The following is a 27,177-nucleotide window of genomic DNA, read 5'->3' on the forward strand; positions in this document are numbered from 1 at the left end:
CACAGAATTATTAACAAAACTGTTTTTTATTCTTCAGTAATTTGTTTCGTTAAGGTTACAATAAACTTTCATCCCAGATATTTTGTCCCGTCTTTCGTATTCAGTGAAGAAAAATTGCTAACAACGCTAACTCTTGCTGGCTAACTTTAGCCGTTTGTTTTTAAGTTTTTCTAACAGATTAAGTCAAGTTGCTTTTTTCTAATATCAGTGCGTGGATGAAAATGGTTGAGCTGCGTACACACAGACAAACTACAGTTTTAGATTCAACAGTTTTATTTGTTATATTTTCACACACTTTTAAAACAGGCTGGTTTAGTTCGGTCACACACATACATCCACACATACACACCAACTATTGATTTAGTAATACTAATAATTAGCATTGTTGTTATCATAATATTAAGGGATTTTAACAACGAATCTCTTCTTCCATTCACTCCGTCGGCACAAACCTCATGCAAACAAGGACAGAAGAGATGACGAGAACAGAGTAACATCCTGCAGACGGAGGGAGGGACTTGTACAATAGATACAAACGTCTTTGTAAATTAAGTCATTTACAGGCGGAGCCGCTTTCAATCTCCTCAAAAAAACAAGTGAAAGGAAATCAAAGGGCTAAAACAGTCATTTTATCCAAATCCAGTTTGACTGGGGTCACATTTCAGGGTCAGTACTGGTTTCACTGGTTAACTGATTACAACTATGTATGAATATTGAGTCATAGCAGATCAAAACTTAATGATCAAGGAATTTCAACCCGTGTTGGTAACAAAGTGGAAATAAGTGTTTTATTTCCAATTCTAGCTCAGAACAGTCCTGATGAATAATCACTTCCTTATCCAGTCAGATCTTTTGGGTCCAAGCCCACTTTTTCTGTTGCCTGCTATAAAACTACCCCCCCCCAAAAAAAAAAAAAAAAAAAATCAATGTTCATTCACTATCCAAACCTATCCGATGCTTCATCTATGGACACGGCACACCAGAGCACGAAGACGGGGATATAATGCTGATCTGGGGACAATCTGTTCCCTACCAGTCAATGTGAATCCAGCCAACGTGGAACTCCTCAGATCGAAGAGGAGAGATTCTGACATATAAGGAAAAACAAGTCCCATAGAACTCAACAGAAAAGACGCAAAGACGAGGTTTCCCAAAGTTATGCATTCCTACAATCAGCTGATGTCTATTGGGTTCCTCCAACCTTTAATCTGTAAGTCGGTCGAAGGCTTTAGGCCCAAAATGGGAATTGGTGGTTAATTTCTGTACCTCGTGCACTTTTAATTCTAGATTAGTTTAATATCGGTTAATAAATCTGCATAAAACTTCAACATATCCTTGAACTTGTTGGTTCTTTCTCTGATAACAACGTTTTTCATCCAGCTTGGGTTGAAAATACATCGGATTGAGGAGACTTCCACCAAAATAACACCATGGCAGGATGCCAATCACTCCCAGTGTGCACATCCTTTCAGGCAATGTCACAACTCTCCATGGAATTTAGGGCGTTTTGAATAAAATATTCCTTAACTTAGCCGATGTCGGGTCTGCACAGCCTTTGGGAACCCAAGATTACAGACAGAACTCAGACATATCTCCAGTCACTCTGCTCAAAAGCCCACATTCACACAGAGCGAGAACAGCTCCAGCTAATGCTAAGTAGTAACAGTTGTCAAGTAGAAATGGCACTCAGAAACCATGGAGATATATCACCTTATTAGTTCAGGTAAACAAAAAACACCATCAACCACAACATCAACTACAACATCAACAACTCAGTGTCACCCTTGAACTTTCTGGAGAGGTCCTTCAGCCTCTACGAATCTGTTCTCCGTGCACAGGCGCCTCTTTGACAAGTTAAAACAAACCCAGGGCGTCATCGGAGGATGTGCTCAAGCTCTAAGAAGTCTCGTAATCTGAGTGTTAGCCGCACTGGATCATTTGTATCAAACCAAGCATGAATCCAGCGTCGTGTTTCACAAGGACGTCTGAAGCAGAAACGGTCGCCTCCGTCGCGTCCTCTCTATGGCAGGACTTTGCTTTTGTCTTAAGGAAGTCCAGCATAGCTTTATCCCATATGGGTATCCGTGCGGATACCCCTGTTAAGAAATTTAAACGTGTAGAGACTGAAGTAATGCAGCATGGACACAGGGTTTAAAGATGGGTCAACTCACCGTCTTTCTATTTGAAAAGGTGGAAAGTTAATGATTTCATCAGGTCGCCCCTGAAAGTTTCCCTTTCCTCACCAGCTCGGGTCTATGCTCGCTTCAACGATGCTTCAACGATGCTTCAACGTTCCCACTGTGAACACTTCTGATTAGTACTGCACGCCGTTTGAAGAGTCCGTCTTTTCCAACACGCTGCAGAGTCGGTGCACACTTCTGAAGCTTTCTAACTCTAAGAGAAAGAGCGTCTCTTTATTAGCGCTCAAACCGATTTCTTTCTTTAGTTTGCATCAATACTCTGCAATACAAGACAACAGAGGGACAGAATGCTCATCTATCATTTAACATGTTTAACTGGAGGTTTCTGCACCGACGCCGTTAGAAAGTGTCACAAATGTGTGATGGTGCACCTCCACCGAACGTGTTGGACGTGAGAGATCTCTTTCGACTTAGCGCTGTTGGGTTTTCCATGGGGCAAAGGTGTTGCTCCAAGCCTACACCGAGGTCTCCATCTTCGGTAACAACTTCGACCCTTTCCGCAGCTGGTTTCCATCACTTATTTACACACAGACTCTTGCTGATGAAAAATATTGCTCTTCACGTCTTAATTTGATTCTAAGGTGAGCTAAACACACCAGCATTTACAAAACAAATGGTACCAACTCTGCTTCATTGACAAAATATACTCTACTTCCACGTCTTTCTGTCACAAAATATCATTCGGTCATCGATCGAGCCGACTGCGTCGGAAACAATAACAGCCTAAAAATAGATCCTAATTCTTTTAAGGGGATCGGGGTCGCTGGGATGTCTTGAGTTATTTAGTGATTTTCTAATCAGATATGAAGGAGAGGTGTCTATGAATGGAGACCCACAAAAGCAAAGCGTTCTGTTGAAGTGGAGACGCTGGTGTCTACGCCGCATTGTTTCATCTGACCTCCAACTCAAAGACGGGATGATGACGCGCTCTGTCTGCGCTCTGTTTGGTGCTTTGTTTCCGTCTAAAAGCTCCCGTTGTTGTGGGGTTTGTTGGTTTATGTAAGAGCTTTTCTCTGCTGAGAGGCTGACGAGCAGGAAGCCGACTGAATGATCCACCTCGAAAGCTTCGACAGAATCAAACCCAACACGAGGGGAAAATTGCAGATATGCCTCCTAATTCGGCTCTGCTGACAGACTTATCCATCAGAACGGAGTGAATCAGTCTTCCTCTGTCAGTCAGTCAGCATGAATCATCCTCCTACATCAGCCATTTAAAAAAAACAGCCAGCTAGTCCCCGGCACATTTCCAGACCTCCGTCATCCCTCAAGACGAAATGCAAGGGACCACTGGCTAAATGCTCGGCTATTTAAAGTTTTTCTTTAAAGAACGCAGGAAAACGTCATTTCTGTAACCGTTCGCAGTTTTCACGTAATTTGGGTCAGAAGGTTTTAAAGCTGCAGATTCCCCTGTTAGAGTTTAACTGTACAGTACCGTTATATTTCAGTATTTCACGGTTAAAGGAACATTAGCGCTGTGGATGTACATCTGTTGACAAAAGTTGTCATATTATGTGAGTTTCATGAGATTTGTGTGCGTCACTAAACCTCCTGCATCCATAGACAGCTCTCCCACGTGAAGTGGTCCAGAGTAGGGGTCCGACTTCTCCATCTGAGCCGCTCTGTGGGGCACACATTCCTGAACTTCATCAAACCTGGATGCAATCTAAGTTAAAGCCCCTCAACATAGTGAAACTTGGCACCAGAGCTCATTGGACTCCATCTTTCAATGGAAAATGATATCATGAGCTAAAGGTCGTCGGACACCCGTTAAGGTCTTTCTATGACACAATCATCTACGTTTACGACCTCTGAGCTCCAAATCCCTTCCTGTTCACCCACATCAGTACGGCGGATGGTTGGATCCGCCCACTCCTGTTTATCACACCGTCTCCATGACGATGACAACTTTGCCGCTGTCATCAGATGTGGGCGTGGTGGTGGCGGTGGGGGTGCACAGTGCAAGTTCGTCCCCTGTGCTCATCTGTCCTCTTACAGGACAATCCATGCTGTCATGGACGTCCGTGTTTCCACTTCCTCCTCTCCGGCCATCGTCTTTCCTCTCTACATCCCCTTCCTCCTCCTCTTCCTCCTCGTCCTCCTCCTCCACTCTGCACCTGCACACCTCAATCCCAGAGTCCCCGGTGAGTCGCCGATGTCTGTATTGGCTCTCGTCCGCTCCCATGTCGTCATCGTCGTCCTCTTCGTTGTCCTTGTCCTGCTCCTCCTCTCCGTCCTCCCAGCAGGGAGGGCCGGGCTCGAAGACGTCCACACAAGGAGAAAACACAGTCTGCTTCGGAGGGGACTGGGTGGCCCGGGGAGAAGGGGAGAGGGAGGATGCTTGGCCTGTAGAGGAGCCACCTTTGTCAGACTGGTGCAGGGCGGTGAGCGGGTTCAAAAGTAAGGCAGGAGCTGGGAATGAGGGGGGGGATCGAGGTGAGGATGGAGACAGAACTGCAAGGGCTGACTGAGAAGTAGCAAATAAAGTTTCAGACTCTATGGTTATGGCTGGGCAGGAGGAGGAAGGGGATGCCGGTGCTCGACAGGTGAGAGCTGGGATGGGTAGAGGACTCGGTGATGATCCAGGGCCAGATGTTAAACCAGCCTGGACATCTGAAGGCAATGTTGGAGTAAGGTCTGACGTGGACAAGTCACACAGGACCAGAGAAGTCTCTGAAGGGTCTGATGCTGCAATCGACTCTAAACAAGATGGCAGAGCAGCGTCAGAGCCTGAGCGTTGGGATGAGCTTGACCCTGGGCTGGGAGGAATCTGGACTGACCCCGATCCAGGTGAACGCTCTGGGTTCTGGCTTAAAATTAATGAGGATGAAATGGATGCTGTGTCTGCGTCTTGGGTAAGATTTGGATTTGAGGGAGTGGGAGTCAAAATGGGACTAATCATTGAATCTGGGACCACTGGTGTTTTAGGTTGTGGGTTTGGATTCAGAGTAAGGTTTAACGGAGCTGGATTTGGGGCTTTAGTATGATCAGTGAGTAGAGCTTCTTGATCTTGGATAAGGTTTGTAGCTACTGGAGTGTGGGTAAGGGTTGTTGGTGTCAGAATTGGTGCAAGGCTCAGATTTTGGTCTGGGGTTGGGAGGCTGGAGGGGGAGGTTATGAGAGACAAAGTTCTTCCAGCATCTGAAGGTGACATTGAAGCTGGGCTACAAGGAACACTGGCTGGAACAAAAGTTCTTGTTAAATCTAGGGTTTGTAGGGCTTTGGCTGCCCTACAGCTGTCAGGAAAGTTAGCTGTTGGGGTCGGAGGCCCGGATATACTCTCAACGCTCATAATTTGGATGGATGGGAGTGCAACGATGCTTGGACTAGGGAGCGTACTGGAGCTACCGGTGCTGATTAAGGGAGAGCACGGTGCTACGTCAAGCTGTTGCATCGTGGGAGATGTAGTTCCAAGAGGAAGGGTGAGCTGAGGGCCAGGTGAAGGCAGAGGCTGAGGGGAAGCCGCCCTGGTGACAACCGCCACGGTAACAGTCTGGTTGGGAAGATACGAGTCCTTGGCGATTGGTTCAGCATCTGCGTCTCCGATGTTGACGGCCACCATGGACGCCGGCGTCCCAGAGGCACATTTGGCCTCATGTGCCTCCAGGTAGCTCGCAGCAGCAGCAATAGTCTCCATGGTGACATCAAGAGTGAGGGGCGTGGCCTCGCTTGGCGTGGAGGCGTGGCTTGTGTCAGTTTCATAGGTGACAGGTGCTGACAGGGAGGAGCTACAAGGAGAGGAGGGGCAGCAGGAGTCACAGGAGCAACTGGAGCTGCAGGTAAACGGGATGCAATATTATTTGGCTGAACAGTTTACATCAAAATTTCAGTTGTAGTGAAAATTAAAATGGCAGCAGCATGGTATTACCATCGGTTTTACCAGTAATGGCGGTCTGAGCTGAGCCGTTACCTGTTGTCGGAGCTGAGGGAGGAAGGACCGTCACTTAGCGGTCGGTGGAGCAGCGGGCCGTGCTGCGTCAGCAGGTGGGGGTCCGCTGCCCGTGGTGGCTGAGGGTAGCGCGGGGTGGTGAAAACTGAGCTATAGGGCGGAGGAGGAGTGGAGGGTTGAGCTGCAACCTCCTCATAGGAAGGCAGCTTCAGCGATGCCAGGAAACCTAAAGATGCATCAGGAGAGGAAGGCGACAGATGTGCCATAAGCTGTCTGCCACAAGAGAGACACCCCCCCACCCAGGTCTGAGACCCTGATTATCTGCACCAACCTGGTGGGCTCAGTCACAGCTGAAGTAAAAGTAAGTTTCTCAGATCCAGTTCACAGTTAAAACGTAACTCAGATATTTTAATTGCCAAATTCTGGTTGACCATTCTGCTATTCTTTCAGAATCACCCAGTGGAGATTTCTTTATCATTAGATTCTTTAGGCTAAAGACTGTTTCAAAACTGGACCTTCAGGCTTGAAACTAATGTTCATTAGCGGGTAAAAAGGATGATGTTCTGCTGTCAGCTGCACTGAGGAGCAGCCTCAGAGGATATCAGAGCCCAGTGGACAAACTCTATCTGAGGCTAATGTTCCAGCAGAGCTAGCTAAAGACTGTGGATGAACTCCACCTGAGGCTAATGTTCCAGCAGAGTTAGCTACAGACTGTGGATGAACTCCATCTGAGGCTAATATTCCAGCAGAGTTAGCTAAAGACTGTGGATGAACTCTATCTGAGGCTAATGTTCCAGCAGAGTTAGCTACAGACTGTGGATGAACTCTATCTGAGGCTAATGTTCCAGCAGAGTTAGCTAAAGACTGTGGATGAACTCTATCTGAGGCTAATGTTCCAGCAGAGTTAGCTAAAGACTGTGGATGAACTCTATCTGAGGCTAATGTTCCAGCAGAGTTAGCTAAAGACTGTGGATGAACTCTATCTGAGGCTAATGTTCCAGCAGAGTTAGCTAAAGACTGTGGATGAACTCTATCTGAGGCTAATGTTCCAGCAGAGTTAGCTAAAGACTGTGGATGAACTCTATCTGAGAATAATGTTCCAGCAGAGTTAGCTAGACTGTGGATGAACTCTATCTGAGGCTAATGTTCCAGCAGAGTTAGCTAAAGACTGTGGATGAACTCTATCTGAGGCTAATGTTCCAGCAGAGTTAGCTAAAGAATGTGGATGAACTCTATCTGAGGCTAATGTTCCAGCAGAGTTAGCTAAAGACTGTGGATGAACTCTATCTGAGGCTAATGTTCCAGCAGAGTTAGCTAAAGACTGTGGATGAACTCTATCTGAGGCTAATGTTCCAGCAGAGTTAGCTAGACTGTGGATGAACTCTATCTGAGGCTAATGTTCCAGCAGAGTTAGCTAAAGACTGTGGATGAATTCTATCTGAGGCTAATGTTCCAGCAGAGTTAGCTAAAGACTGTGGATGAACTCTATCTGAGGCTAATGTTCCAGCAGAGTTAGCTAAAGACTGTGGATAAACTCTATCTGAGGCTAATGTTGCAGCAGAGTTAGCTACAGACTGTGGATGAACTCTATCTGAGGCTAATGTTCCAGCAGAGTTAGCTACAGACTGTGGATGAACTCTATCTGAGGCTAATGTTCCAGCAGAGTTAGCTAAAGACTGTGGATGAACTCTATCTGAGGCTAATGTTCCAGCAGAGTTAGCTAAAGACTGTGGATGAACTCTATCTGAGGCTAATGTTCCAGCAGAGTTAGCTAAAGACCGTGGATGAACTCTATCTGAGGCTAATGTTCCAGCAGAGTTAGCTAGACTGTGGATGAATTCTATCTGAGGCTAATGTTCCAGCAGAGTTAGCTAAAGACTGTGGACGAACTCTATCTGAGGCTAATGTTCCAGCAGAGTTAGCTAAAGACTGTCGATAAATTCTATCTGAGGCTAATGTTCCAGCAGAGTTAGCTAAAGACTGTGGATAAACTCTATCTGAGGCTAATGTTCCAGCAGAGTTAGCTAAAGACTGTGGATGAACTCTATCTGAGGCTAATGTTCCAGCAGAGTTAGCTACAGACTGTGGATGAACTCTATCTGAGGCTAATGTTCCAGCAGAGTTAGCTAAAGACTGTGGATGAACTCTATCTGAGGCCTATGTTCCAGCAAAGTTAGCTAAAGACTGTGGATGAACTCTATCTGAGGCTAATGTTCCAGCAGAGTTAGCTAAAGACTGTGGATGAACTCTATCTGAGGCTAATGTTCCAGCAGAGTTAGCTAAAGACTGTGGATAAACTCCATCTGAGGCTAATGTTTCAGCAGAGTTAGCTACAGACTGTGGATGAACTCTATCTGAGGCTAATGTTCCAGCAGAGTTAGCTAAAGACTGTGGATGAACTCTATCTGAGGCTAATGTTCCAGCAGAGTTAGCTACAGACTGTGGATGAACTCTATCTGAGGCTAATGTTCCAGCAGAGTTAGCTAAAGACTGTGGATGAATTCTATCTGAGGCTAATGTTCCAGCAGAGTTAGCTAAAGACTGTGGATGAACTCTATCTGAGGCTAATGTTCCAGCAGAGTTAGCTAAAGACTGTGGATAAACTCTATCTGAGGCTAATGTTCCAGCAGAGTTAGCTACAGACTGTGGATGAACTCTATCTGAGGCTAATGTTCCAGCAGAGTTAGCTACAGACTGTGGATGAACTCTATCTGAGGCTAATGTTCCAGCAGAGTTAGCTAAAGACTGTGGATGAACTCTATCTGAGGCTAATGTTCCAGCAGAGTTAGCTACAGACTGTGGATGAACTCTATCTGAGGCTAATGTTCCAGCAGAGTTAGCTACAGACTGTGGATGAACTCTATCTGAGGCTAATGTTCCAGCAGAGTTAGCTAAAGACTGTGGATGAACTCTGAGGCTCATGTTCCAGCAGAGTTAGCTAAAGACTGTGGATGAACTCTATCTGAGGCTAATGTTCCAGCAGAGTTAGCTAAAGACTGTGGATGAACTCTATCTGAGGCTAATGTTCCAGCAGAGTTAGCTAAAGACTGTGGATGAATTCTATCTGAGGCTAATGTTCCAGCAGAGTTAGCTAAAGACTGTGGATGAACTCTATCTGAGGCTAATGTTCCAGCAGAGTTAGCTAAAGACTGTGGATAAACTCTATCTGAGGCTAATGTTCCAGCAGAGTTAGCTACAGACTGTGGATGAACTCTATCTGAGGCTAATGTTCCAGCAGAGTTAGCTAAAGACTGTGGATGAACTCTATCTGAGGCTAATGTTCCAGCAGAGTTAGCTAAAGACTGTGGATAAACTCTATATGAGGCTAATGTTCCAGCAGAGTTAGCTACAGACTGTGGATGAACTCTATCTGAGGCTAATGTTCCAGCAGAGTTAGCTACAGACTGTGGATGAACTCTATCTGAGGCTAATGTTCCAGCAGAGTTAGCTAAAGACTGTGGATGAACTCTATCTGAGGCTCATGTTCCAGCAGAGTTAGCTAAAGACTGTGGATGAACTCTATCTGAGGCTAATGTTCCAGCAGAGTTAGCTACAGACTGTGGATGAACTCTATCTGAGGCTAATGTTCCAGCAGAGTTAGCTAAAGACTGTGGATAAACTCTATCTGAGGCTAATGTTCCAGCAGAGTTAGCTACAGACTGTGGATGAACTCTGAGGCTAATGTTCCAGCAGAGTTAGCTAAAGACTGTGGATGAACTCTATCTGAGGCTAATGTTCCAGCAGAGTTAGCTAAAGACTGTGGATGTGACTGTTGAAACAACTCATTTCTTTGGTAAGATAAAAAGAAACATAATTCATATAGAAGAAAACTTCCTCCTGAGTCAGAACTCTGAAATCAGCTAAAAGAAGAAAAGATGTTGCAGGATTTAACTGGAGTTTCATCCTCTGAAAGTCAGCAGGGTTACCCTTTAAGGCCTGTAAATTTCCACTGAGTCGTCACTGCGACAGATTAGAAAAGCAACGCATCACTTGACGGCTGACAAAACAGAAAGACAAAACGAGAGCGGGCTTCATTGTGTGCAGTGAGGCGACGATCACACAAAGAAAAGTCCTACGCATCACGGAAAACCCGGAAACAAGACCTGTCACAGTTATTCTGAAACGATGTTGGCTTCTGGAAGACTTCTGGAAGACTTCAAACTAAATCACAGTACAGATGTTGCCCATCACTGTTCTAACATGCAGGCGTGGATCTGATCCTTCAACTCTAACTTTGACTCTAATGTCCTGATATGAGAAGTCCAGCTGAGCTGGTTTTAGGTCTGGACCTGATGTCTGGATGAATAAAACCACTCTGACATCTGACAGAGCAGCCAATGGAAGCAGCTGGGCGACTTACTGAGGTCCAGCATGGAGGAGGGGAAGGAGTTGGCTCCATGGTAGGCCAGCAGGCTGATCTCTCGCTGCCGCTGCTGCTGCTGGACTCTGAGTTTGGCTCGACGGTGTCGGTACGCACAGCAGCAGCTGAACAGGATGAGGACGGTCCACAGCATCCAGAACCCTGATCACAAACAGAACACAACAGCTGATATCTCAGCATTCAGACACAGTTCAGAGGCAAAGCAATAGAACAGAACAGCTCAATATACACAGAATCTGAATGTTAAAGCATTATGCCGACGATGCACACGTTTATTTCATCGTCTACAGTCCCGTTCAAAGTCCTGATCCAGCCCTCATTTCTTTATGTTTTCTTTCTTTAACCTTCAAAGTGTCCATATCAGCAGTTCTGCAGCTTCCTGAAGCTCTTTCAGAGTTTCTCTTTGGACTTTTTCTGCTTCTTCCCTCATCTTCCGTCCAGTCCTTGTACCTGAGCATCTTCAGTGGAATGTGTTTTTTCTTTGTTCAGCCACTTAACTCTGAGCTGTGAACCATTCAGGCAGGAAAAAGGCTCCTAACTCAAGGGATGAACCAGTGTTGTGTCCACACAGAACAGACAACTGAGCAAAGAAGCCGTTTTAAACTGGATCTTTAGGCACTTTGTTCCCAGCAGCCTGTCACAGACACACATCATCTGTTCCCATTTCTTTAGCTGCATGTGTGAAAAACAGCAAAGATAACACAGTGTGACAGACAGAAAACAGGATTTCTGCAGCAACAAGGTGACACAGGAGCTGAGAGATGCATCTGGACCTTCAGCTGATCCATCTGCTGTTGGCCCAAGCCTCATCAGAAATGGGCTCCATGGAAGGGTGGCTGTCAGGAAGCCGTTCTTAAAGGAGAACTCCGGGGCATTTGAAGCGCGTTTCCATTGCTAGAGGTTGTCAAATACTGATAGTAGGACACAGAGAGATGCGTATCTGCGCTCCCTGTGTGGAGATCGCTCTGTCCGCACACCCTGTCATGCGAGGCTAATACGTGGTGGCTAAGGGGCAAGCGCTAACCCTTCCACGTAAAACAACAACTTGCACACTGCAGAAACGTCACACCACTTTATAACCCATCCGACAATAAAGTCACAAGCCTTACCATCAAAACCATATGCAGGGTTCTCACATTACTGGCATGGGGACGTTACAAAACAACTTTATAAACAGCATGTCACTCACCGGCTGGTTGTAGGCTCGCGCATGTGAAAGCCCAAAAGAGTCGATGGAGGATAATCCCATATACAAAACAATTATATTCTCTAGAAAAACTGCGTTCAAGTATTTAAAACGTTACAACAATATTACTGGGCATGTATTCTTGTAATGTTTTAAATACTTGAACGCAGTTTTTCTAGAGAATATAATTGTTTTGTATATGGGATTATTCTCCATCGACTCTTTTGGGCTTTCACATGCGCGAGCCTACAACCAGCCGGTGAGTCACATGCTGTTTATAAAGTTGTTTTGTAACGTCCCCATGCCAGTAATGTGAGAACCCTGCATATGGTTTTGATGGTAAGGCTTGTGACTTTATTGTCGGATGGGTTATAAAGTGGTGTGACGTTTCTGCAGTGTGCAAGTTGTTGTTTTACGTGGAAGGGTTAGCACTTGCCCCTTAGCCACCACGTATTAGCCTCGCATGACAGGGTGTGCGGACAGAGCGATCTCCACACAGGGAGCGCAGATACGCACCTCTCTGTGTCCTACTGTCAGTATTTGACAACCTCTAGAAATGGAAACACGCTTCAAATGCCCCGGAGTTCCCCTTTAAGGAAGGGAAACAGGGAGAAAAGGCTGAGCTGTGCCAAAGGACACAAGAAGTGGACTGAAAATCAGTGGCAGCAGGTCTGATGGAGGGATGAATCCTCCCCAGAGCCCGGAGCTCAACATTACTGAAGCAGTGTGGGATCATGTTGGCAGAGAACGCAACAAAAGGCAGCCCACATCCAAAGAAGAGCTTTGGGATGTCCTTCAAGAAGCCTGGAGAACTATTCCTGAAGACTCCTTAAAGAAAGGACAGAAAGCTCGTCTGAGAGGGTTCAGGCTGTGCTGGAGGAGAAAGCAGCTCAGAGCAGATATATTTTCTATCACTGCCTGTGAACTCAGTTTAGAAAATAACGTCCACAGATGCAGGTTAAAGCTCTCCACATGTGGCATCAGTGCCTCTGGAACTATAAACCTGCACATCTGGAAAGGCTCCATCAAAGCTCAAAGGTGTAAACAGCTGTTAGAGCAACATCTGCATCTTCTTCAGGGAAGGCCTTGCTTATTTCAGCAGGACAAAGAGTCCGGCTGCTGGACTGACCTGCTGTGGTCCAGATGTTTCACCACCTGAAAACATCTGGACTGAGCTGGTGCGGTCCAGATGTTTCACCACCTGAAAACATCTGGACTGACCTGCTGTGGTCCAGATGTTTCACCACCTGAAAACATCTGGACTAAGCTGCTGCGGTCCAGATGTTTCACCACCTGAAAACATCTGGACTGAGCTGCTGCGGTCCAGATGTTTCACCACCTGAAAACATCTGGACTGAGCTGCTGCGGTCCAGATGTTTCACCACCTGAAAACATCTGGACTGAGCTGCTGCGGTCCAGATGTTTCACCACCTGAAAACATCTTAAATACAACAAAGCAGAGCCAGGAGAATCCTCCATCAGACAGGAACGGGACACCGTTCCTCTGCCAGAGGTCCAGCAGCTGGGCTCCTCAGTTGCAGATGTTTACAGATGTTGCTAAAGGAAGAGGGGATGCTGCACAGTGGGAAACATGGAGCTGTTTTCACATTTTCCACAGCGTCCAGAGTTATTTTTGAACGTTTACTTCACGGCACCACTGCTGTTGAATAGTTGAACGGCTCAAAATGAACGATTCGAACTTTATTGGTTGAGAAAACGAAAAGCTTCTCGTGGAGTTTCACCAACAAACATTTCCTCTTAAATGAGGTTAATCAGTTTAAGTTAAGGAACGTGAAGACTTACACCAGAGCTCGTAGTAGTAGGTGCAGCAGCCGGTCTCTCCGCAGCAGTGTCCCGTCTCACACAGGTACCCTCCGTTGGCGTTGGCCCCGGGGCAGTACCGCGGTCTCCCCAGCAGGGGCAGGCTGCCACCTGAGTGGTACTCCATTGCACCCCTGCTCCGCCCACACTTAACCCCGGGCCACAGCTACCTGCTCACCTGGAGCCTCTAACGAGCTGTTAGCTGCTGAACGCTGAATCCTGGTCGCAGTCCAGCTACATCTTTAATGAAGTGATTTGTTTTCTGAATGAATTTCAGCTCTTAAAGCAGGAGCTTGTTTAAGCTAACCGTTAGCCGCTAACTACGAGCTTTCTTAAGGAAAATAATCAAATCTACATTTTCAGGTGAAGCTCTTGTTGTGTTGGTGAAGATCACAGTGACGCCACTGTTAGCCTGGCACTGTTAGCCTGGCACTGTTAGCCTGGCACTGTTAGCCTAAAACTATTAGCCTAAAACTGTTAGCCTGGCAGTGTCATTGTTCTGACAAACAAGCTAATAAGCTCATCAGATGTCAGTTAGCACCAAACAGAGCTGCGGTACAGCGCCCCCTGGAGGTGGATAAATAGCACCCTGACCTCACCAGGACCAGCAAACACAGCTGCTTCTAAGACTAAAAACTACAAAAACTCCAGCAGGAGAGGACCGGCTGACGGGCTGAGACAGGACGACGACCAATAGGAGGCCCTGAACTGGAGAGACAGAAAAAACAAAAACAAACAAACAATCGTTTATTGATAAATAACAGGACACACAGAGCTGTGAATACAGGCCTGATTGATATTCATCACTGCACCGACTCAAACCTCAAGAGACACAATGCTGCCACTCTGTCCACACACACACACACACACACACACACACACACACGTTCCACCACACTTATGGGGACCAGAGTGGTTTCCTGCACCATCAGGACGGGTCGGTTAAATCCGTCTATTGGAGCCCCAGCTGTCATTGGGCGAGAGGTAGAGTACACCTGGGCAGGTCACCAGTCCATCACAGGGCTGTCAATACAATTCTGATCCAATTAAAAAAATATCAAAGTAAGTTTTAAACATATCAGTATTTATTCTGGGCTGGAAGGTCGTCAGCTTTAACCTCATTCTGGACATCTGCTCGCCATCTCGTCCTTTTCCACTTCTTTCACTACTCTGGTTCTGACTAATGTTCATGTAAACACCTTTAAAAACAAGACTGGATTATAATCGGCTTGAATCAGACTGGATCTTTGGAGTTAAAATTTTTTTTTTAACTAAAAATATTTTGTTTTATTTATCTACAGCCATCGAATAAATGAAACTAAATTTAATGGAAAAATGCAAATATTTAAATTCTCAAAGTAAATTTCAAACCAAAATTAATTCTAAATGTTTGTTTACATCAAAACAATTAAATATTTCCACATTTGTTGCTTTAAAATGCTTCATGAGAATCATCACAGCACGTTCTGACGATAAGTTACAGTTATTACAGCCGATTCAATACTGAGTAATATCTGTTTAAGGGCTGCAAGTAAAAATAAAATAAAGAACAGACAGCAAAATAAAGACATATAGAAAATAATGAAACAGATGATATTTAAAGCAGAATCATCCATTTATTTGACTTTTCAATGAATTCCTAATTGCATTTTTCATTGTTAAAAATCATATTTCAGTTGCATTTATTGGTAAATAAATTTATTTATCAAGACATTTACATTTGTTTCTATGTTATTTAAATTCTAAAAGTTTCAGTCCTTCGTAAAGTGGAGCTGAAATTAGTTTAACAGTTTAACAGTCTTTAAATAAATGTATGATTTGACTTTCAAACACTAGTTTTTGGACTCTTGTTGATCACCAGTAGATTCAGAGCCTTAAAGTACATAAAGGAACAAACAATAAAGATGAATGATTCGTGACGCTCTCCCTTTATTTTCAGCCTCTCAACCAGATCGTTGCCACTGGCAGCAGATAAAGACGCACTCAACACTTTCTGTAAGTAAAGCTATTAAAAAGCCCAGAATTTAATTTCTGGGAGACAAATCGCACGATTCTTCATGTTTTTGTTTATGGGAATTTAACTGCATTAGATAAGAATTATGGAAGCTATAAAATCAGACAAATGTCCTTAATTTTAATTCACATTTGATCCAGAAAGAGCTTTAAATTATTACATGACTCTAAAGAAGAGAACATGCTTTGCCTTTTATCACTTTGACATGTGACCATCTGTTCGGTCGTTTATCACACGAGATGAAAAGGATTCGACGGAAATTCTGAACGTGTCAATTTGAAGATTTACATCTCTTTTGTTGAAATGGCATCGGTAATAAGCAGCCCACGCCTTCCTCTACTAATGCAGGTCCAAGCCTCCTCGTGATGGCAGCGAGTGGGAGGATGACAGAGGAGAGGGCGAAGGAGCGTCGCCCGGCTGCTAACTCCATCGTGTTGGTTTTTTTCTTTAGAAATAGCGAAAAGAACCGATAAGAGCGCTTAAAGAGGGTCAGGACATCAGATGATGGCTGACAGGCGTCACAATAAAGCAGCGAAAAGACGCCCGATCATCGCAGATAATTAGCTGTTAGATAAATGTGATTAATATAACATTTATAAGGTTCCTGCTAAGATTGTTGTACAAGCCGAGGAAATAATTCATCAACAGACATAAACTGTTTGTAGAAACTGAAATCACAATGAATTATGGGTAAGTGGGTTTGTTTATGCACCACACTGTAAAGATTTCACCCGACTTACTAACCTGTTTTTATCCTCATACTCTACAAATAGTCTATTTCTACTTAATACAACAAAATGAGGGACAGTTTTTTTGTTTTTAGCGTTTCAAAATGAGTAAATAAGTCATATAGAGACTTAAAAAAGCAGTGATTATGACTCCCTGTTTCATACACAGAGCTGAATGAATTTAAATGTTCGATAATTGGTTTCATTAGATGAGCCAAAAATCAAGGGTCAGGATTTAGCAGAGAATCAGACGTTAGCAACAACTGCTTTTCAGCTAATCTGGCACTCAGCAACTGTGTGTGAGCTTTCTTTGAACTTGAAATGTACCTTTTAATGAGCAGAAATCTGAGAAAAGTTGTGTATCAGGGTTATAAATCAAGACAAGTGAATGGATCTACGCTGTTCATCTTCATCTTCTAACCCCTAACCCAACCATTTGAACCAAACTAAGCCAAAGCTAACCAGGCAACAGGGACGAGTAGAGCTGAGACTATTTCTCAAGTAACTTGATTACAAAAAATCCTAATTGCAAGTGATTTCCTTCCTTTAACTCCCACCAACATGCGCTGCTCAACGGTCGCCCTGTTTCACACAGACAGTTATTACTGTCGCACAACATGCGCACGTTTGTAGCAGCTTGATTTGATGGAGGAAACTGGAGGAAACAACAAGGAGCAAAATCAGAGAAAAAGAGGAAAATGTCTAAAGCTTGGGAGCATTTCAAAGAAAAGAAAAGTACAGTGTGCCCATTGTAAAAGCCAGTTAGCTTAGCACGATAGCATTTTAATGGAAAATCAGTCGGCTTGTTAGCTGAGAAGGAAGCTAGCAGAGAACAGAAGGAAGCTAGGAGAGAACAGAAGGAAGCTAGCAGAGAACGGAAGGAAGCTAGCAGAGAACAGAAGGAAGCTAACAGAGAACAGAAGGAAGCTAGCAGAAAACAGAAGAAAGCTAGGAGAGAACAGAAGAAAGCTAGGAGAGAACAGAAGGATGCTAGCAGATAACAGAAGGAAGCTAGCAGAGAACAGAATTAAGCTAACAGAGAACAAAAGGAAGCTAGCAGAGAACAGAAGAAAGCTAACAGAGAACAGAAGTAAGCTAGGAGAGAACCGAAGGATGCTAGCAGAGAACAGAAGGAAGCTAGCAGAGAACAGAAGGAAGTTAGGAGAGAACAGAAGAAAGCTAACAGAGAACAGAAGAAAGCTAACAGAGAACAGAAGAAAGCTAACAGAGAACAGAAGTAAGCTAGGAGAGAACAGAAGGAAGCTAGCAGAGAACAGAATGAAGCTAGCAGAGAACAGAAGGAAGCTAGCAGAGAACAGAAGGAAGTTAGCAGAGAACAGAATGAAGCTAGCAGAGAACAGAAGGAAGCTAACAGAGAACAGAAGGAAGCTAGCAGAAAACAGAAGAAAGCTAGGAGAGAACAGAAGAAAGCTAGGAGAGAACAGAAGGATGCTAGCAGATAACAGAAGGAAGCTAGCAGAGAACAGAATTAAGCTAACAGAGAACAAAAGGAAGCTAGCAGAGAACAGAAGAAAGCTAACAGAGAACAGAAGTAAGCTAGAAGAGAACCGAAGGATGCTAGCATAGAACAGAAGGAAGCTAGCAGAGAACAGAATGAAGCTAGCAGAGAACAGAAGGAAGCTAACAGAGAACAGAAGGAAGCTAGCAGAGAACAGAAGGAAGCTAGCAGAGAACAGAAGGAAGCTAGGAGAGAACAGAAGGAAGCTAGCAGAGAACAGAAGGAAGCTAGCAGAGAAGAGAAGGAAGCTAGCAGAAAACAGAAGGAAGCTAGGAGAGAACAGAAGGAAGCTAGCAGAAAACAGAAGGAAGCTAACAGAGAACAGCAGGAAGCTAGCAGAAAACAGAAGGAAGCTAGCGGAGAACAGAAGGAAGCTGAGGCAACTTGTGTTAATTGTGTTGGACAAAAAGTGTCTAATTTCTATTGAAATGTCAGCTTAAATACCCGCTAACAGAAGCAGACCATCATATTGTCCTTAATGTACCCATCAGAGCAGCTTCAGCCTGTTAATGTGAACTAATATTCTGAGTCACATCAAAGTCCAACCAGAATAAAAACAGCTCATTTTATCAGACATGTTGTATCTTTAACATCCGAGGCTGCTGGTTAAGGTTAAGGTTAACTGCTGTAATTCTAAGTCGCTGTGCTGTCTGATAACAGACAATAAAACAGGAAATAAGAGTCTTTATTAGGATTTCAGCTGCATTAAAACACAGTTTATGAAAGCAGAGACAGCAGGAGAGAAGATAACAGATGTTAACACAGCTGGATGTTAGCTAGAAAGCTAATACCTACTGTTCTATAGTCCTGTTATCAATATCAGGAGGAGGAATGTTTTTAAATAAATATGAATTATGGCCACATATTTATTGGATTGCAGAGTCAGCAAAAATTTGATTTAATATGACACTTAAATGTATAAATTGTTTTTGCTCATTTGAGATGCAGTTCAATAATGTCTTATTTTCTGTAAAAGTAACCAGTGATTGGTTAATTTAAAGAGACTTCCTGATTTCACTTTGAATAGTTGTTATTGCTCTTCAGTAAAAGCAAAAGTATTTATTTTCCGATTACTCAACTGAATAACTGAGATAATACTTGATTACTTAAATAATTGTTTGCTGCAGCCCTACAGTACAGAATTACTCTACATGGGAGTAACATCCCAACATGCAAACTGGTGTGATGTCCCATCACATCCTCAGATGGCAACAAATACTACTAATAATAGCATTATTAGTAGTATTATCAATATTATTAGTGGAATAAAACAACACAATGTAGTATGAGGTGATGTAGAGGCTGACGATAGCTGGTTAGCATGCTAACTTTGGTAGAAACCAGCAAAACAAACACAGAAACACACAAGAACACATAACCTACAAATGAGTTACATTTATACACACAAAGTATTTGATTTAAACAGCTTTAAACTAATGCTTCTACATGTTAAAATGCTCATATTAAAAATATTACAGCTAAAGCCAACTCTAAAGATCCAGCCAAAAGTAAAAGAAAAGACCATGAAATGATACAGCTGACAAATAATAACAAAACTGCTGAAATTATTATAATAAAAACACATTTTCTGATCTATAAGCTGTTCAGTTCATTTTGGCTCGTGGGATCAAATACCTGCAATTCACCGACTGATTTCCTGCGTTTTAACCCTGGAAAGCAGCGACATGTCCTCACTTTGCACAGATGTGCTCACATCTGGGCTTTGGAGACACGCGCTGTGTTCCTCACATTCACACACGCACGCACGTAGTTGGGGCGACACCAAACAAACGTCGGTGGTCTAAAGAGTTTATAACCGGGCCAAGTTCCGGCTGCATGCTGCAATGCTGCACGCGCGCACACACGCACGCGCGCACACGGGAAACAGCCTGGTAAACATGTCGCCTGGTGGTCAGTGGACGCATCACGCGCATACATGGAGGCCGTGCGTAAAACGGCGGAAAATGTCAGAAAACAGCAAAACTCACTCAGATTATTTAACCCGCAGCGTCCCGAACACGCTGATTTACACCCGACCTGAGCGCACACAGCCCCGGGTTCGGTTTCACCAACAACGACCCCGCGGACGGACCCTGCAGCTGTCGTTAACCGTTAAACCGTTAAACCGTTAGCCGTTAACCGTTAAATCCCGCCCCACTCTCTCTGTAACTGAAACACCAAACCGACCGTTCCGCCTCCTGTGAGCCGCTCCGCGGGCCTCGCTGCTGCCGCTGCCGGGGTGCTTACTGCTGCTTTAGCGGGCTGTCGCTGTTCGGTACCGCCGGGGCCTCCTTTCCGTGTCTCTCCGGTCCCCCGCCTCCTCGTTCTCCCTCATCGGTGCGACCCTCCGCCAGCCCCGCCGCCATCAGCGCCAGCGGCACGTCAAGCCAGCGCGGCGCGAGACCACCCACTTCCGGTCTGTGGGGCCTTCAGAGTACAGACTAAAAACTGTCCTTAAAGCTGCAGTCTGCAGGATTTGTTGTTGTCATACGTAAAGTCCTACTTTTTGGCATTTTAAGAGTTTACATGATCTATCAGAACGCTTGAAGTTGAAAACGGTGACCTCCGTAGTTGCAAAATGCCAGAAATGCTTATTTTTTAACCGAAAGATAAAAAGTTATTCAACTTCCTGTCCCGCCCCATCAAAACACATGAGAACTCGTGCACGCCAGATGTGCGTACACGACTCCTCATTCATCAACTCACCTGTCATTTGCGATCATGGAAGACACAGTAAGTAGACTAGCCCGTAATGAAGTTCAATAGTCCAGATAAATAAGCGTGGGGACGAGCCTACCTTGTATCGCGCGTGCACAATCGGTGATTGACAGGCAGCAGAGCCCAGCTCGTAACCTGATTGGTTACCTTTTACCGGTCCGGTCTGCAATTTTGTAAACAAACCTGCTGGCTTTGGAGGGACCTAGCGGGACATATAGGGGACCTAGAGAACTCATTTTTTTTGTATTGGGGTATTTTATGTACTACTTTCAGAATCCCCGGACAGTTCCAGGCATTATGCTTGAAAAAGAGTTGCAGACTGCAGCTTTAAAGGGATAGTTCGCCTCTTTTGACATGAAGTTGTATGACATCCCATATCAGCAACATCATTTCTGAACATCTTCTTACCCCCTGCTGCGTCCTGTGAGCAGAGTTCCAGCCTCGTTTTGGTGTTGATGAAGGTAGTCCGGCTAGTTGGCTGGGGTTTAAAAAATAAAGCGTCTTGCTTCTCAAAACAATATGCGTTCAACAGAGTAATACATTTGCATCACAAAATGGTTCTCCAGGAAAAAGTCAGACCTCACAATCTCTTGGCCCTATTTTCTCTCCCTTCATATCATAAGCCCCTTTCACACTGAGGAATAACCCACGTTTAATCCGCGAATTTAGCGTGTCCACTGTTGCGTTCACACTGCCGACCCGGGCTGCCGCGTCAACTCGACTCGCCTTTCGACCCGCGTCGGACCCTAGTCTTTTTGCCGAGCCGAGTTTGGTGTGAACGCAATCGACGCGGGTCGGACGTGGGCGTGGGCGTGGCGTGATGTGAGGAGTTTAAAAGACAGAATGGACAGCTGATTCAGAACAACAGCGACAGGTGAGGACAAGTTTCACTCTGTTTTACTTCAAGTTCGAGACATTTTTGAAGATGGCCAACTGGGGAGACAAGGAGGTCCGCGAGCTCCTCAGCCTCCAGCAGAGGACGTTATTTACCGCCACATGTCGGGGACGGTGAAGGATGGACCTCTGCTGGAAGGGCTGGCGAGAAAGATGGGAGAGCGCGGTCATCTGGGGAGGAAGCCACTCTGTATTTAACCTTACCTCCGACGCATGGCTTGTGCCTACGTCATTGTACACGCCCAGCATTTTATGTGTTTCGTGTGACGCTCTGCCACTAGGCCACGCCCCCTGAACTCGGCTTCAGGCGACACGGGTCACCAACACGCCAAGCGTTCACATTGCTCGACGTGGGTCGAAGGTGCAATTTGGACCCGCTAGTCAGAGTTTATATATAAGGTCGTGGGATCATATTTATCATATTTATCATTTGTGACTTAAAATAAAAGCAGATGTTTGTTGAACATATTAGCTGTAACTCTTGTGTAAAGTGTCACTATATTCAGAAATGTTATATTCAGTTCAGTTAACTATGACAATGACTCATTAGGATGTGATATTGGCAGCTTGTTCAGGTCTTTTCAGTCAGAAAAAAATCTCCAGAAATATTCAGCTCAATTCATAAGTTTTAATCCTACTTTAAAAATAAAGTTACGTGTGTACAAATGATGGCTGAAGATAATAACTTAGATGTTAATATAAATGACTGTGTGTGATTTTTTAATATTTGACGAGTTTTAATGCGGTAAAAGTGACATTTTCCACTGAAAACTTTAATTTTGTAAAGCTTAAAGGTGCTAAAGCAAACCGGAAGTTGCCCGGGTGTTTGTTTTTGACACCTCGACAGCCCGCCATGACAGCCAGCAGCAGCCCCTGCAGCACAGACCGTCCGGCGGCCCTCAAACCACCGAAGAAACGTCCGAAACGAGCCGCCGCCTGACCTGTGGCGTTATTCTGACCGCCACATCGGTGACCACGTGTTTGATTTCCACCAATAAAAAGCACTTTCACACCGAGGCCCGTCAGCCAGGAGGACAAAAACACGAGTTCACCCGCACGGTGCTCATAATGAGCCGCCTCAGCGAGGCCGAGCAGCTGAAACAGAGGGGCGCACTGGCATCTGATTGGTCCGCAGCCCGCCTCCTCTGACCAATCAGAGCGCACGCTGAGGGAAGCTGCCGCTCCCTAGCAACAAGAGAAAAGTTCTTCATTTCTTGGAGAGCTCGGAGCAGCATTTTCCTTCCGGCGGACAAAAAGAGCAGAAAAAGATGATTACCACATTTCTTCCTCCAACACTTTATTTTCTGGATCAAACCTAAATACTTTAACTTGTGTTCAGTTCAAGGATTTTACTTTAAAATGTCCTAATATAATTATATTATAATATAATATTATAATGTCCTTAATCACATTTTAACTCCTGATTTTATTTATTGTTCTTATTTATTTCTTTTTTGTTTAAAATTTAAATCGTGCTTTTTATTTCTACTGTTTTAATGTCGTAAAGCACTTTGAATCGCCCTGTAGTTGAATTGTGCTGTACAGATAAACTTGCCTTGCCTTGCCTAATATGTGTAAGTAAAGTTAAACTGCATTTATTACTGAGTTCTGAACGCTTACAGGAAAGATCTTTATATCCTCAGATTGGTGTCAACATGTTGGAAGTTTAGCTCGTTACATTTTTCTCTTTAAACTAGACTTAGAATGGGAAGAGCAATAAGAGAATACGCAGGTTGTTCCAATAAATTATCCTTTCTCGTCCATTTATAACATTTTATTGGAGCCGTTATATCCCGAATATCCACTGGAAAAATGATCCCGCATAAATATTTAATCGTAAACAAGGTGAAGGAAGTGTCATTTCAAATTCTCCATAAAATTGACCCTGCTAAGCACTATAAATACTAATTCCAGTTTCTGTGATGGCCTTCCAGAAACTGTGACGCGTCTATTTTGGCTCCGCCCCTTTCACACGAAGGTTTTGGATGGAGATTAGCAGGTTTATTAATGACCATATTTTAAGGGATTTTTCTTTATGCTGAGAAATTGTTTTATTTTGTTTCGATAGATTCCCCAGAAAGGAAGCTAAATGTTTTTTTTTTATATAATAAACTTGCTTATTCTTTTTGCTAAATTTTATATTCATAAATGGAAATTTGCTAATAACACGCCATATTTTCCCCATTTTATTAAGGCTATAGAACTATATTTTAAATCAATAACAGACTCTACTAATGAAACGGCTCTTAGGACATTTTCTATATGTACATCTTTGCATGTTTTCATCTAACACCCCTGGTTGTTTGTTTGTTTACTGTCATGTTATATTGTTTTCTTCATTCGTTTTTTTATTGTATACTTATTTATGTTTAAATAAAGTATTATAAACAAACAAAAACTAGACTTTACACGTTGGCTTCCTGCACACCTGAGGAGGACTTTACTGGTCACATGACCCGTGGGTGACGTATGAAAGTTCAGCACCATGGACAGCACTCACTGATTCAGCTCCGACACGAAGTGACCAAACTCTGTTAAAAAATCAGGCAGTTTAAGTTTAACTTGATGGAAACAAACACAAAGTCATTATAAAATGTCTGATTGTGATTATTTCTTAAATTTTGATAAGTTATTAATAATTCAGCGTTATCATGAAAACAATATCTGACTCAAGTTTCAAACCTGAAGCCTGTCACCTGATCGACTGGAAGCAGCCAGCAGGTGGCAGCGCATCATCACGGTTCAACAGACTACAATCCATCATCAAGGGAGGAAACTTTCAGTTTGGATCCACTGATGTTGAGAGGAAGCTTCATTCACCGTTTTATTTTGGTTAACTTGATCTGTTATACCAACATCATTCTGTATCCACAAGTCTAAAGTCTTTGTTTTTTAAACAGTACATCTCTTCGGTTCATGCCTGTACGAATAAAAAAGCTGCTAAAATGTTTAAAAACATTTGTAAAATTTACAAGATTGTTCTTCAAACTTGACAAAGATGTCGCTCTATTTTAATGCCAGGAACTCAGAGCTTACAGAATGTGCGGCCATCACTCCAGTTATCATAACAATTGTCACTCCTCCAACCCCAGGGCTCCACCACGACCCCTTGTGGATTGGAGTGGTATTACAATTGAGTATTATGTGACCCATGTAATCAAGATACTTCCCTGGTATATATTCTAAAATGTATAACTACAGACTTTTTGTGTTTCAATAAAGTTATTCGAAATATTTCCCATCGATTCTTCCAATCAGATGATCAATAACTTTAATAAAACATCAAGGCAGAATAATGAATCTACGCATTAACAGCTGAGGGAAGGTTTCCAAACAGCTGGATTCACATACAGAAACATTTTTAAAATGGACTGAACTTAATTTTTTGGGGGGAATCTCAACGCACTTTAGCAAACAGATTCTGCATGTTGTTGCTACTGTTTCTGCGGGAGCAGAAAGAAGAAGGTTTGATGAGAAAGAAGAGAGGAAATGATCCAAAAAGTACGATAAAACATCACAGAAGAGAATAAATGTGTCACAGAGAAAGTTTCTTAATAGTCTTCAGGACTAAATGAGTGATTTCTGAAAGCTGCGGCTGCTCAGAGGTGGAAGTTTGTGTTGTGGAGATGAGATGAACAAAGTGGGTCGACAGGCTGACACAGAGCCAAAGAAACCCTTTTTAATGCTGTCCTGAGTCAAACTCCAAGTTCATGTCATGAATATGAAGCTTTCAGATAAAACACCAGCTTAACAACTCCAGGTGTGACCCGTAAAGATTATAAGGTTCCCCGGCTGCTGAACTTTTCCTCTGACCAATTACAGGAGGAAAGTCTGGCAAAGGCAGAAGTTATTCTCATATTCAGAGCCGGGCACCTCATTGTACGATGATTGATTGATTGATTGATTGATTGATAGATAGATAGATAGATAGATAGATAGATAGATAGATAGATAGATAGATAGATAGATAGATAGATAGATTATTTCTTAACATGTATAAAAAGAAATTGTATGTACCTATTTGTACATACAAAAGAAAGAAAAAGAGAAATTAAAAAAAATTCAATCACATAAAGTGCTAATACATAACAAAACCCCACACATTTTAGTTTCCCACCCTTTTAACTACTCTTCAGTTTTTAAATATCCTAACGACAATACACCTATATAAATATATGCCATATATACACTTCCTAAATATATAAATAAATAAATAATCACAAAAATAAATAATAAATACAATTTTATGGGCGGGGCTAAGTTCGGCTGGCACCCAGGCTATCAAAAATGACTCTTTGTACCCTAGTGGTGTACAGCCCACATGGAAACATAAACAAAAATAAAGTATGACTTTTTCTAATGATGGGGTCCCTTTAGGAAAAGTCATAAAATTTCAAGTTGGAAAAAGATAGTTTAAGGTATTTTTTTCTACATTAAACATGGTAGTGGGTCACTTTTGACCCGCAAGACAACAGAAGGGTTAAACCTGCTGAAGAAGTGGAGAAATTCACCGAACCAGAGCTGTGACGTAGTTCTAATGCTGCATTCAATCTCTCGGAAGTAGGAAATCTAATATTAAGATCATGCGATTTTCAACTTTTTTGATGCTCAAAATATAGAAACAAACTAATCCAACAACTTTATTTTACTGTTTAACTATCACTTGTGGTGGGAAGTGAATTGCGGAGCTTTTTATTTCGTCTTTCATGTTTTGAAGGTAGAAGTTCAGAGTTCCTCTGCTGTCCTTGAACGCAGCACATACGCTCCCGCCTCTACCGGCTCGAACTTTGCGGAGTTGAAGTCCAACCTGAACTTGACGTTTATGAACGTGTAAACTTGTAAAATGAAATTGGCTCAGGTTGTCCTCCTCTGCGGCTGTTTTGAGCTCTTTTTCTTTACTCCTCTGCCGGAAGGTGAGCTCGCTAAATGAAAACACTGAAGCATTTTGTGTGTTGTGACGCAGCTTTCTGCAACTGGACCGTTATACAGTTTACTCTGTAATCATGACAACGCACAACAGTAAGCTGCAAGATAACGTATTTATACACTGATAGTAATATTAATGTGGTTACTTTTAATGCCGATATACAGAGAAGACTGTTTTACACTTGTTGAGCTTTAAAGTTATGCTCTATCTTAAACGATACTTATCTAGGCCGGCAGGCAAATTTAAAATATCCGGTCTGCTTATGGAGTTTGGTGAAGAAAGGTAGAAGCAGCGACATTCGGCTTGTTGTTCGCCTGGATTTAAAGATTGATAGCTTTAACATAACTGGATGAAACTGTGAAAATCTCCCCCAGACACTGAGCCGTTTTCTGATCAAACTGTTTGATAAAATTAGTGGAATAAATGTCACATAATATTCCGTCTTTCACTTTCACACCAGCCTCAGAAACAGACGCGTGGCCACCTGTTAAAGGGGAAATCCGCCATTTCTGTTCAGAGATTCAAACACAAGTCTTTACACAGACCATCAAAAGTGAGGAAAAGTGCTTTAAAATGTTTAATTAGAATGACCCCTTCAGGAAATATGTGAATATGATTTAAAACTTGATGAATATGATTAGAAATGAGTTCTGATTGAGCTGAACTCAGGATGAATATGGTTTAAAAGTTCATTTCACCACCAGGATGAAGCTGATAAATGAGCTCAGCAGCGTGAAAGTATTGTGACATGATAATGAGGAGCGGTGTTGTGTTAAACACACCTTATCCACACGGTTACAGAACCGAACCATTCAGCTGGAAAGCTTCAGCTGACAAAGTAATGCTGGAGATATAATGTTCATCTTTCAGAGAGGAACAGCAATAACTCCTTAGAAGCTGGT

General features: G+C 43.3%; 2 protein-coding genes across 5 annotated transcripts in view; one reads left to right on the top strand and one right to left on the bottom strand.

The window, feature by feature from the left end:
* Window positions 1-255: 255 nt before the first annotated feature.
* On the bottom strand, window positions 256-20,142 carry LOC142368938 (uncharacterized). Of its 3 annotated transcripts, none has more exons than XM_075451154.1 (5): window positions 19,984-20,142; window positions 13,458-14,183; window positions 10,448-10,609; window positions 6,109-6,313; window positions 256-5,971 (listed from the first exon to the last, which is right to left on the bottom strand). In XM_075451154.1, the coding sequence occupies exons 2-5, from the start codon at window positions 13,600-13,602 to the stop codon at window positions 4,081-4,083; spliced, it is 2,403 nt and encodes an 800-aa protein (XP_075307269.1). In that variant the 5' UTR covers window positions 13,603-14,183; window positions 19,984-20,142; the 3' UTR covers window positions 256-4,080. The 3 variants fall into 3 exon arrangements, with proteins under 3 accessions (XP_075307269.1, XP_075307268.1, XP_075307270.1); XM_075451153.1 differs by having other exon boundaries at window positions 19,924-20,142; XM_075451155.1 differs by lacking the exon at window positions 19,984-20,142 and adding an exon at window positions 19,372-19,879.
* Window positions 20,143-26,129: 5,987 nt separating this feature from the next.
* Window positions 26,130-27,177, top strand: part of LOC142368947 (uncharacterized) — a 30,074-nt gene continuing 29,026 nt past the window's right edge. Inside the window, exon 1 of one of the 2 annotated variants that reach the window (XM_075451164.1) lies at window positions 26,130-26,261. In XM_075451164.1, the coding sequence (XP_075307279.1) occupies window positions 26,192-26,261 (70 nt within the window). In that variant the 5' untranslated portion in view covers window positions 26,130-26,191. The other variant, XM_075451165.1, reaches the window with a different exon arrangement.

Source organism: Odontesthes bonariensis, chromosome 19 (genome assembly GCF_027942865.1).
Source record: "Odontesthes bonariensis isolate fOdoBon6 chromosome 19, fOdoBon6.hap1, whole genome shotgun sequence".
Taxonomy (NCBI): domain Eukaryota; kingdom Metazoa; phylum Chordata; class Actinopteri; order Atheriniformes; family Atherinopsidae; genus Odontesthes; species Odontesthes bonariensis.

Bases quoted from the DNA above. Each gene is read 5' to 3' on its own strand.
- LOC142368938 (XM_075451154.1), bottom strand. From the start codon at position 13,602: ATGGAGTACCACTCAGGTGGCAGCCTGCCCCTGCTGGGGAGACCGCGG. The intron at 6,314-10,447 runs GTAAGTCGCCCA...ATGCATCTTTAG, and splicing joins CTCCTCCATGCTGGACCTCA to GTTTCCTGGCATCGCTGAAG. The intron at 5,972-6,108 runs GTAACGGCTCAG...GTTTACCTGCAG, and splicing joins TCCCTCAGCTCCGACAACAG to CTCCAGTTGCTCCTGTGACT.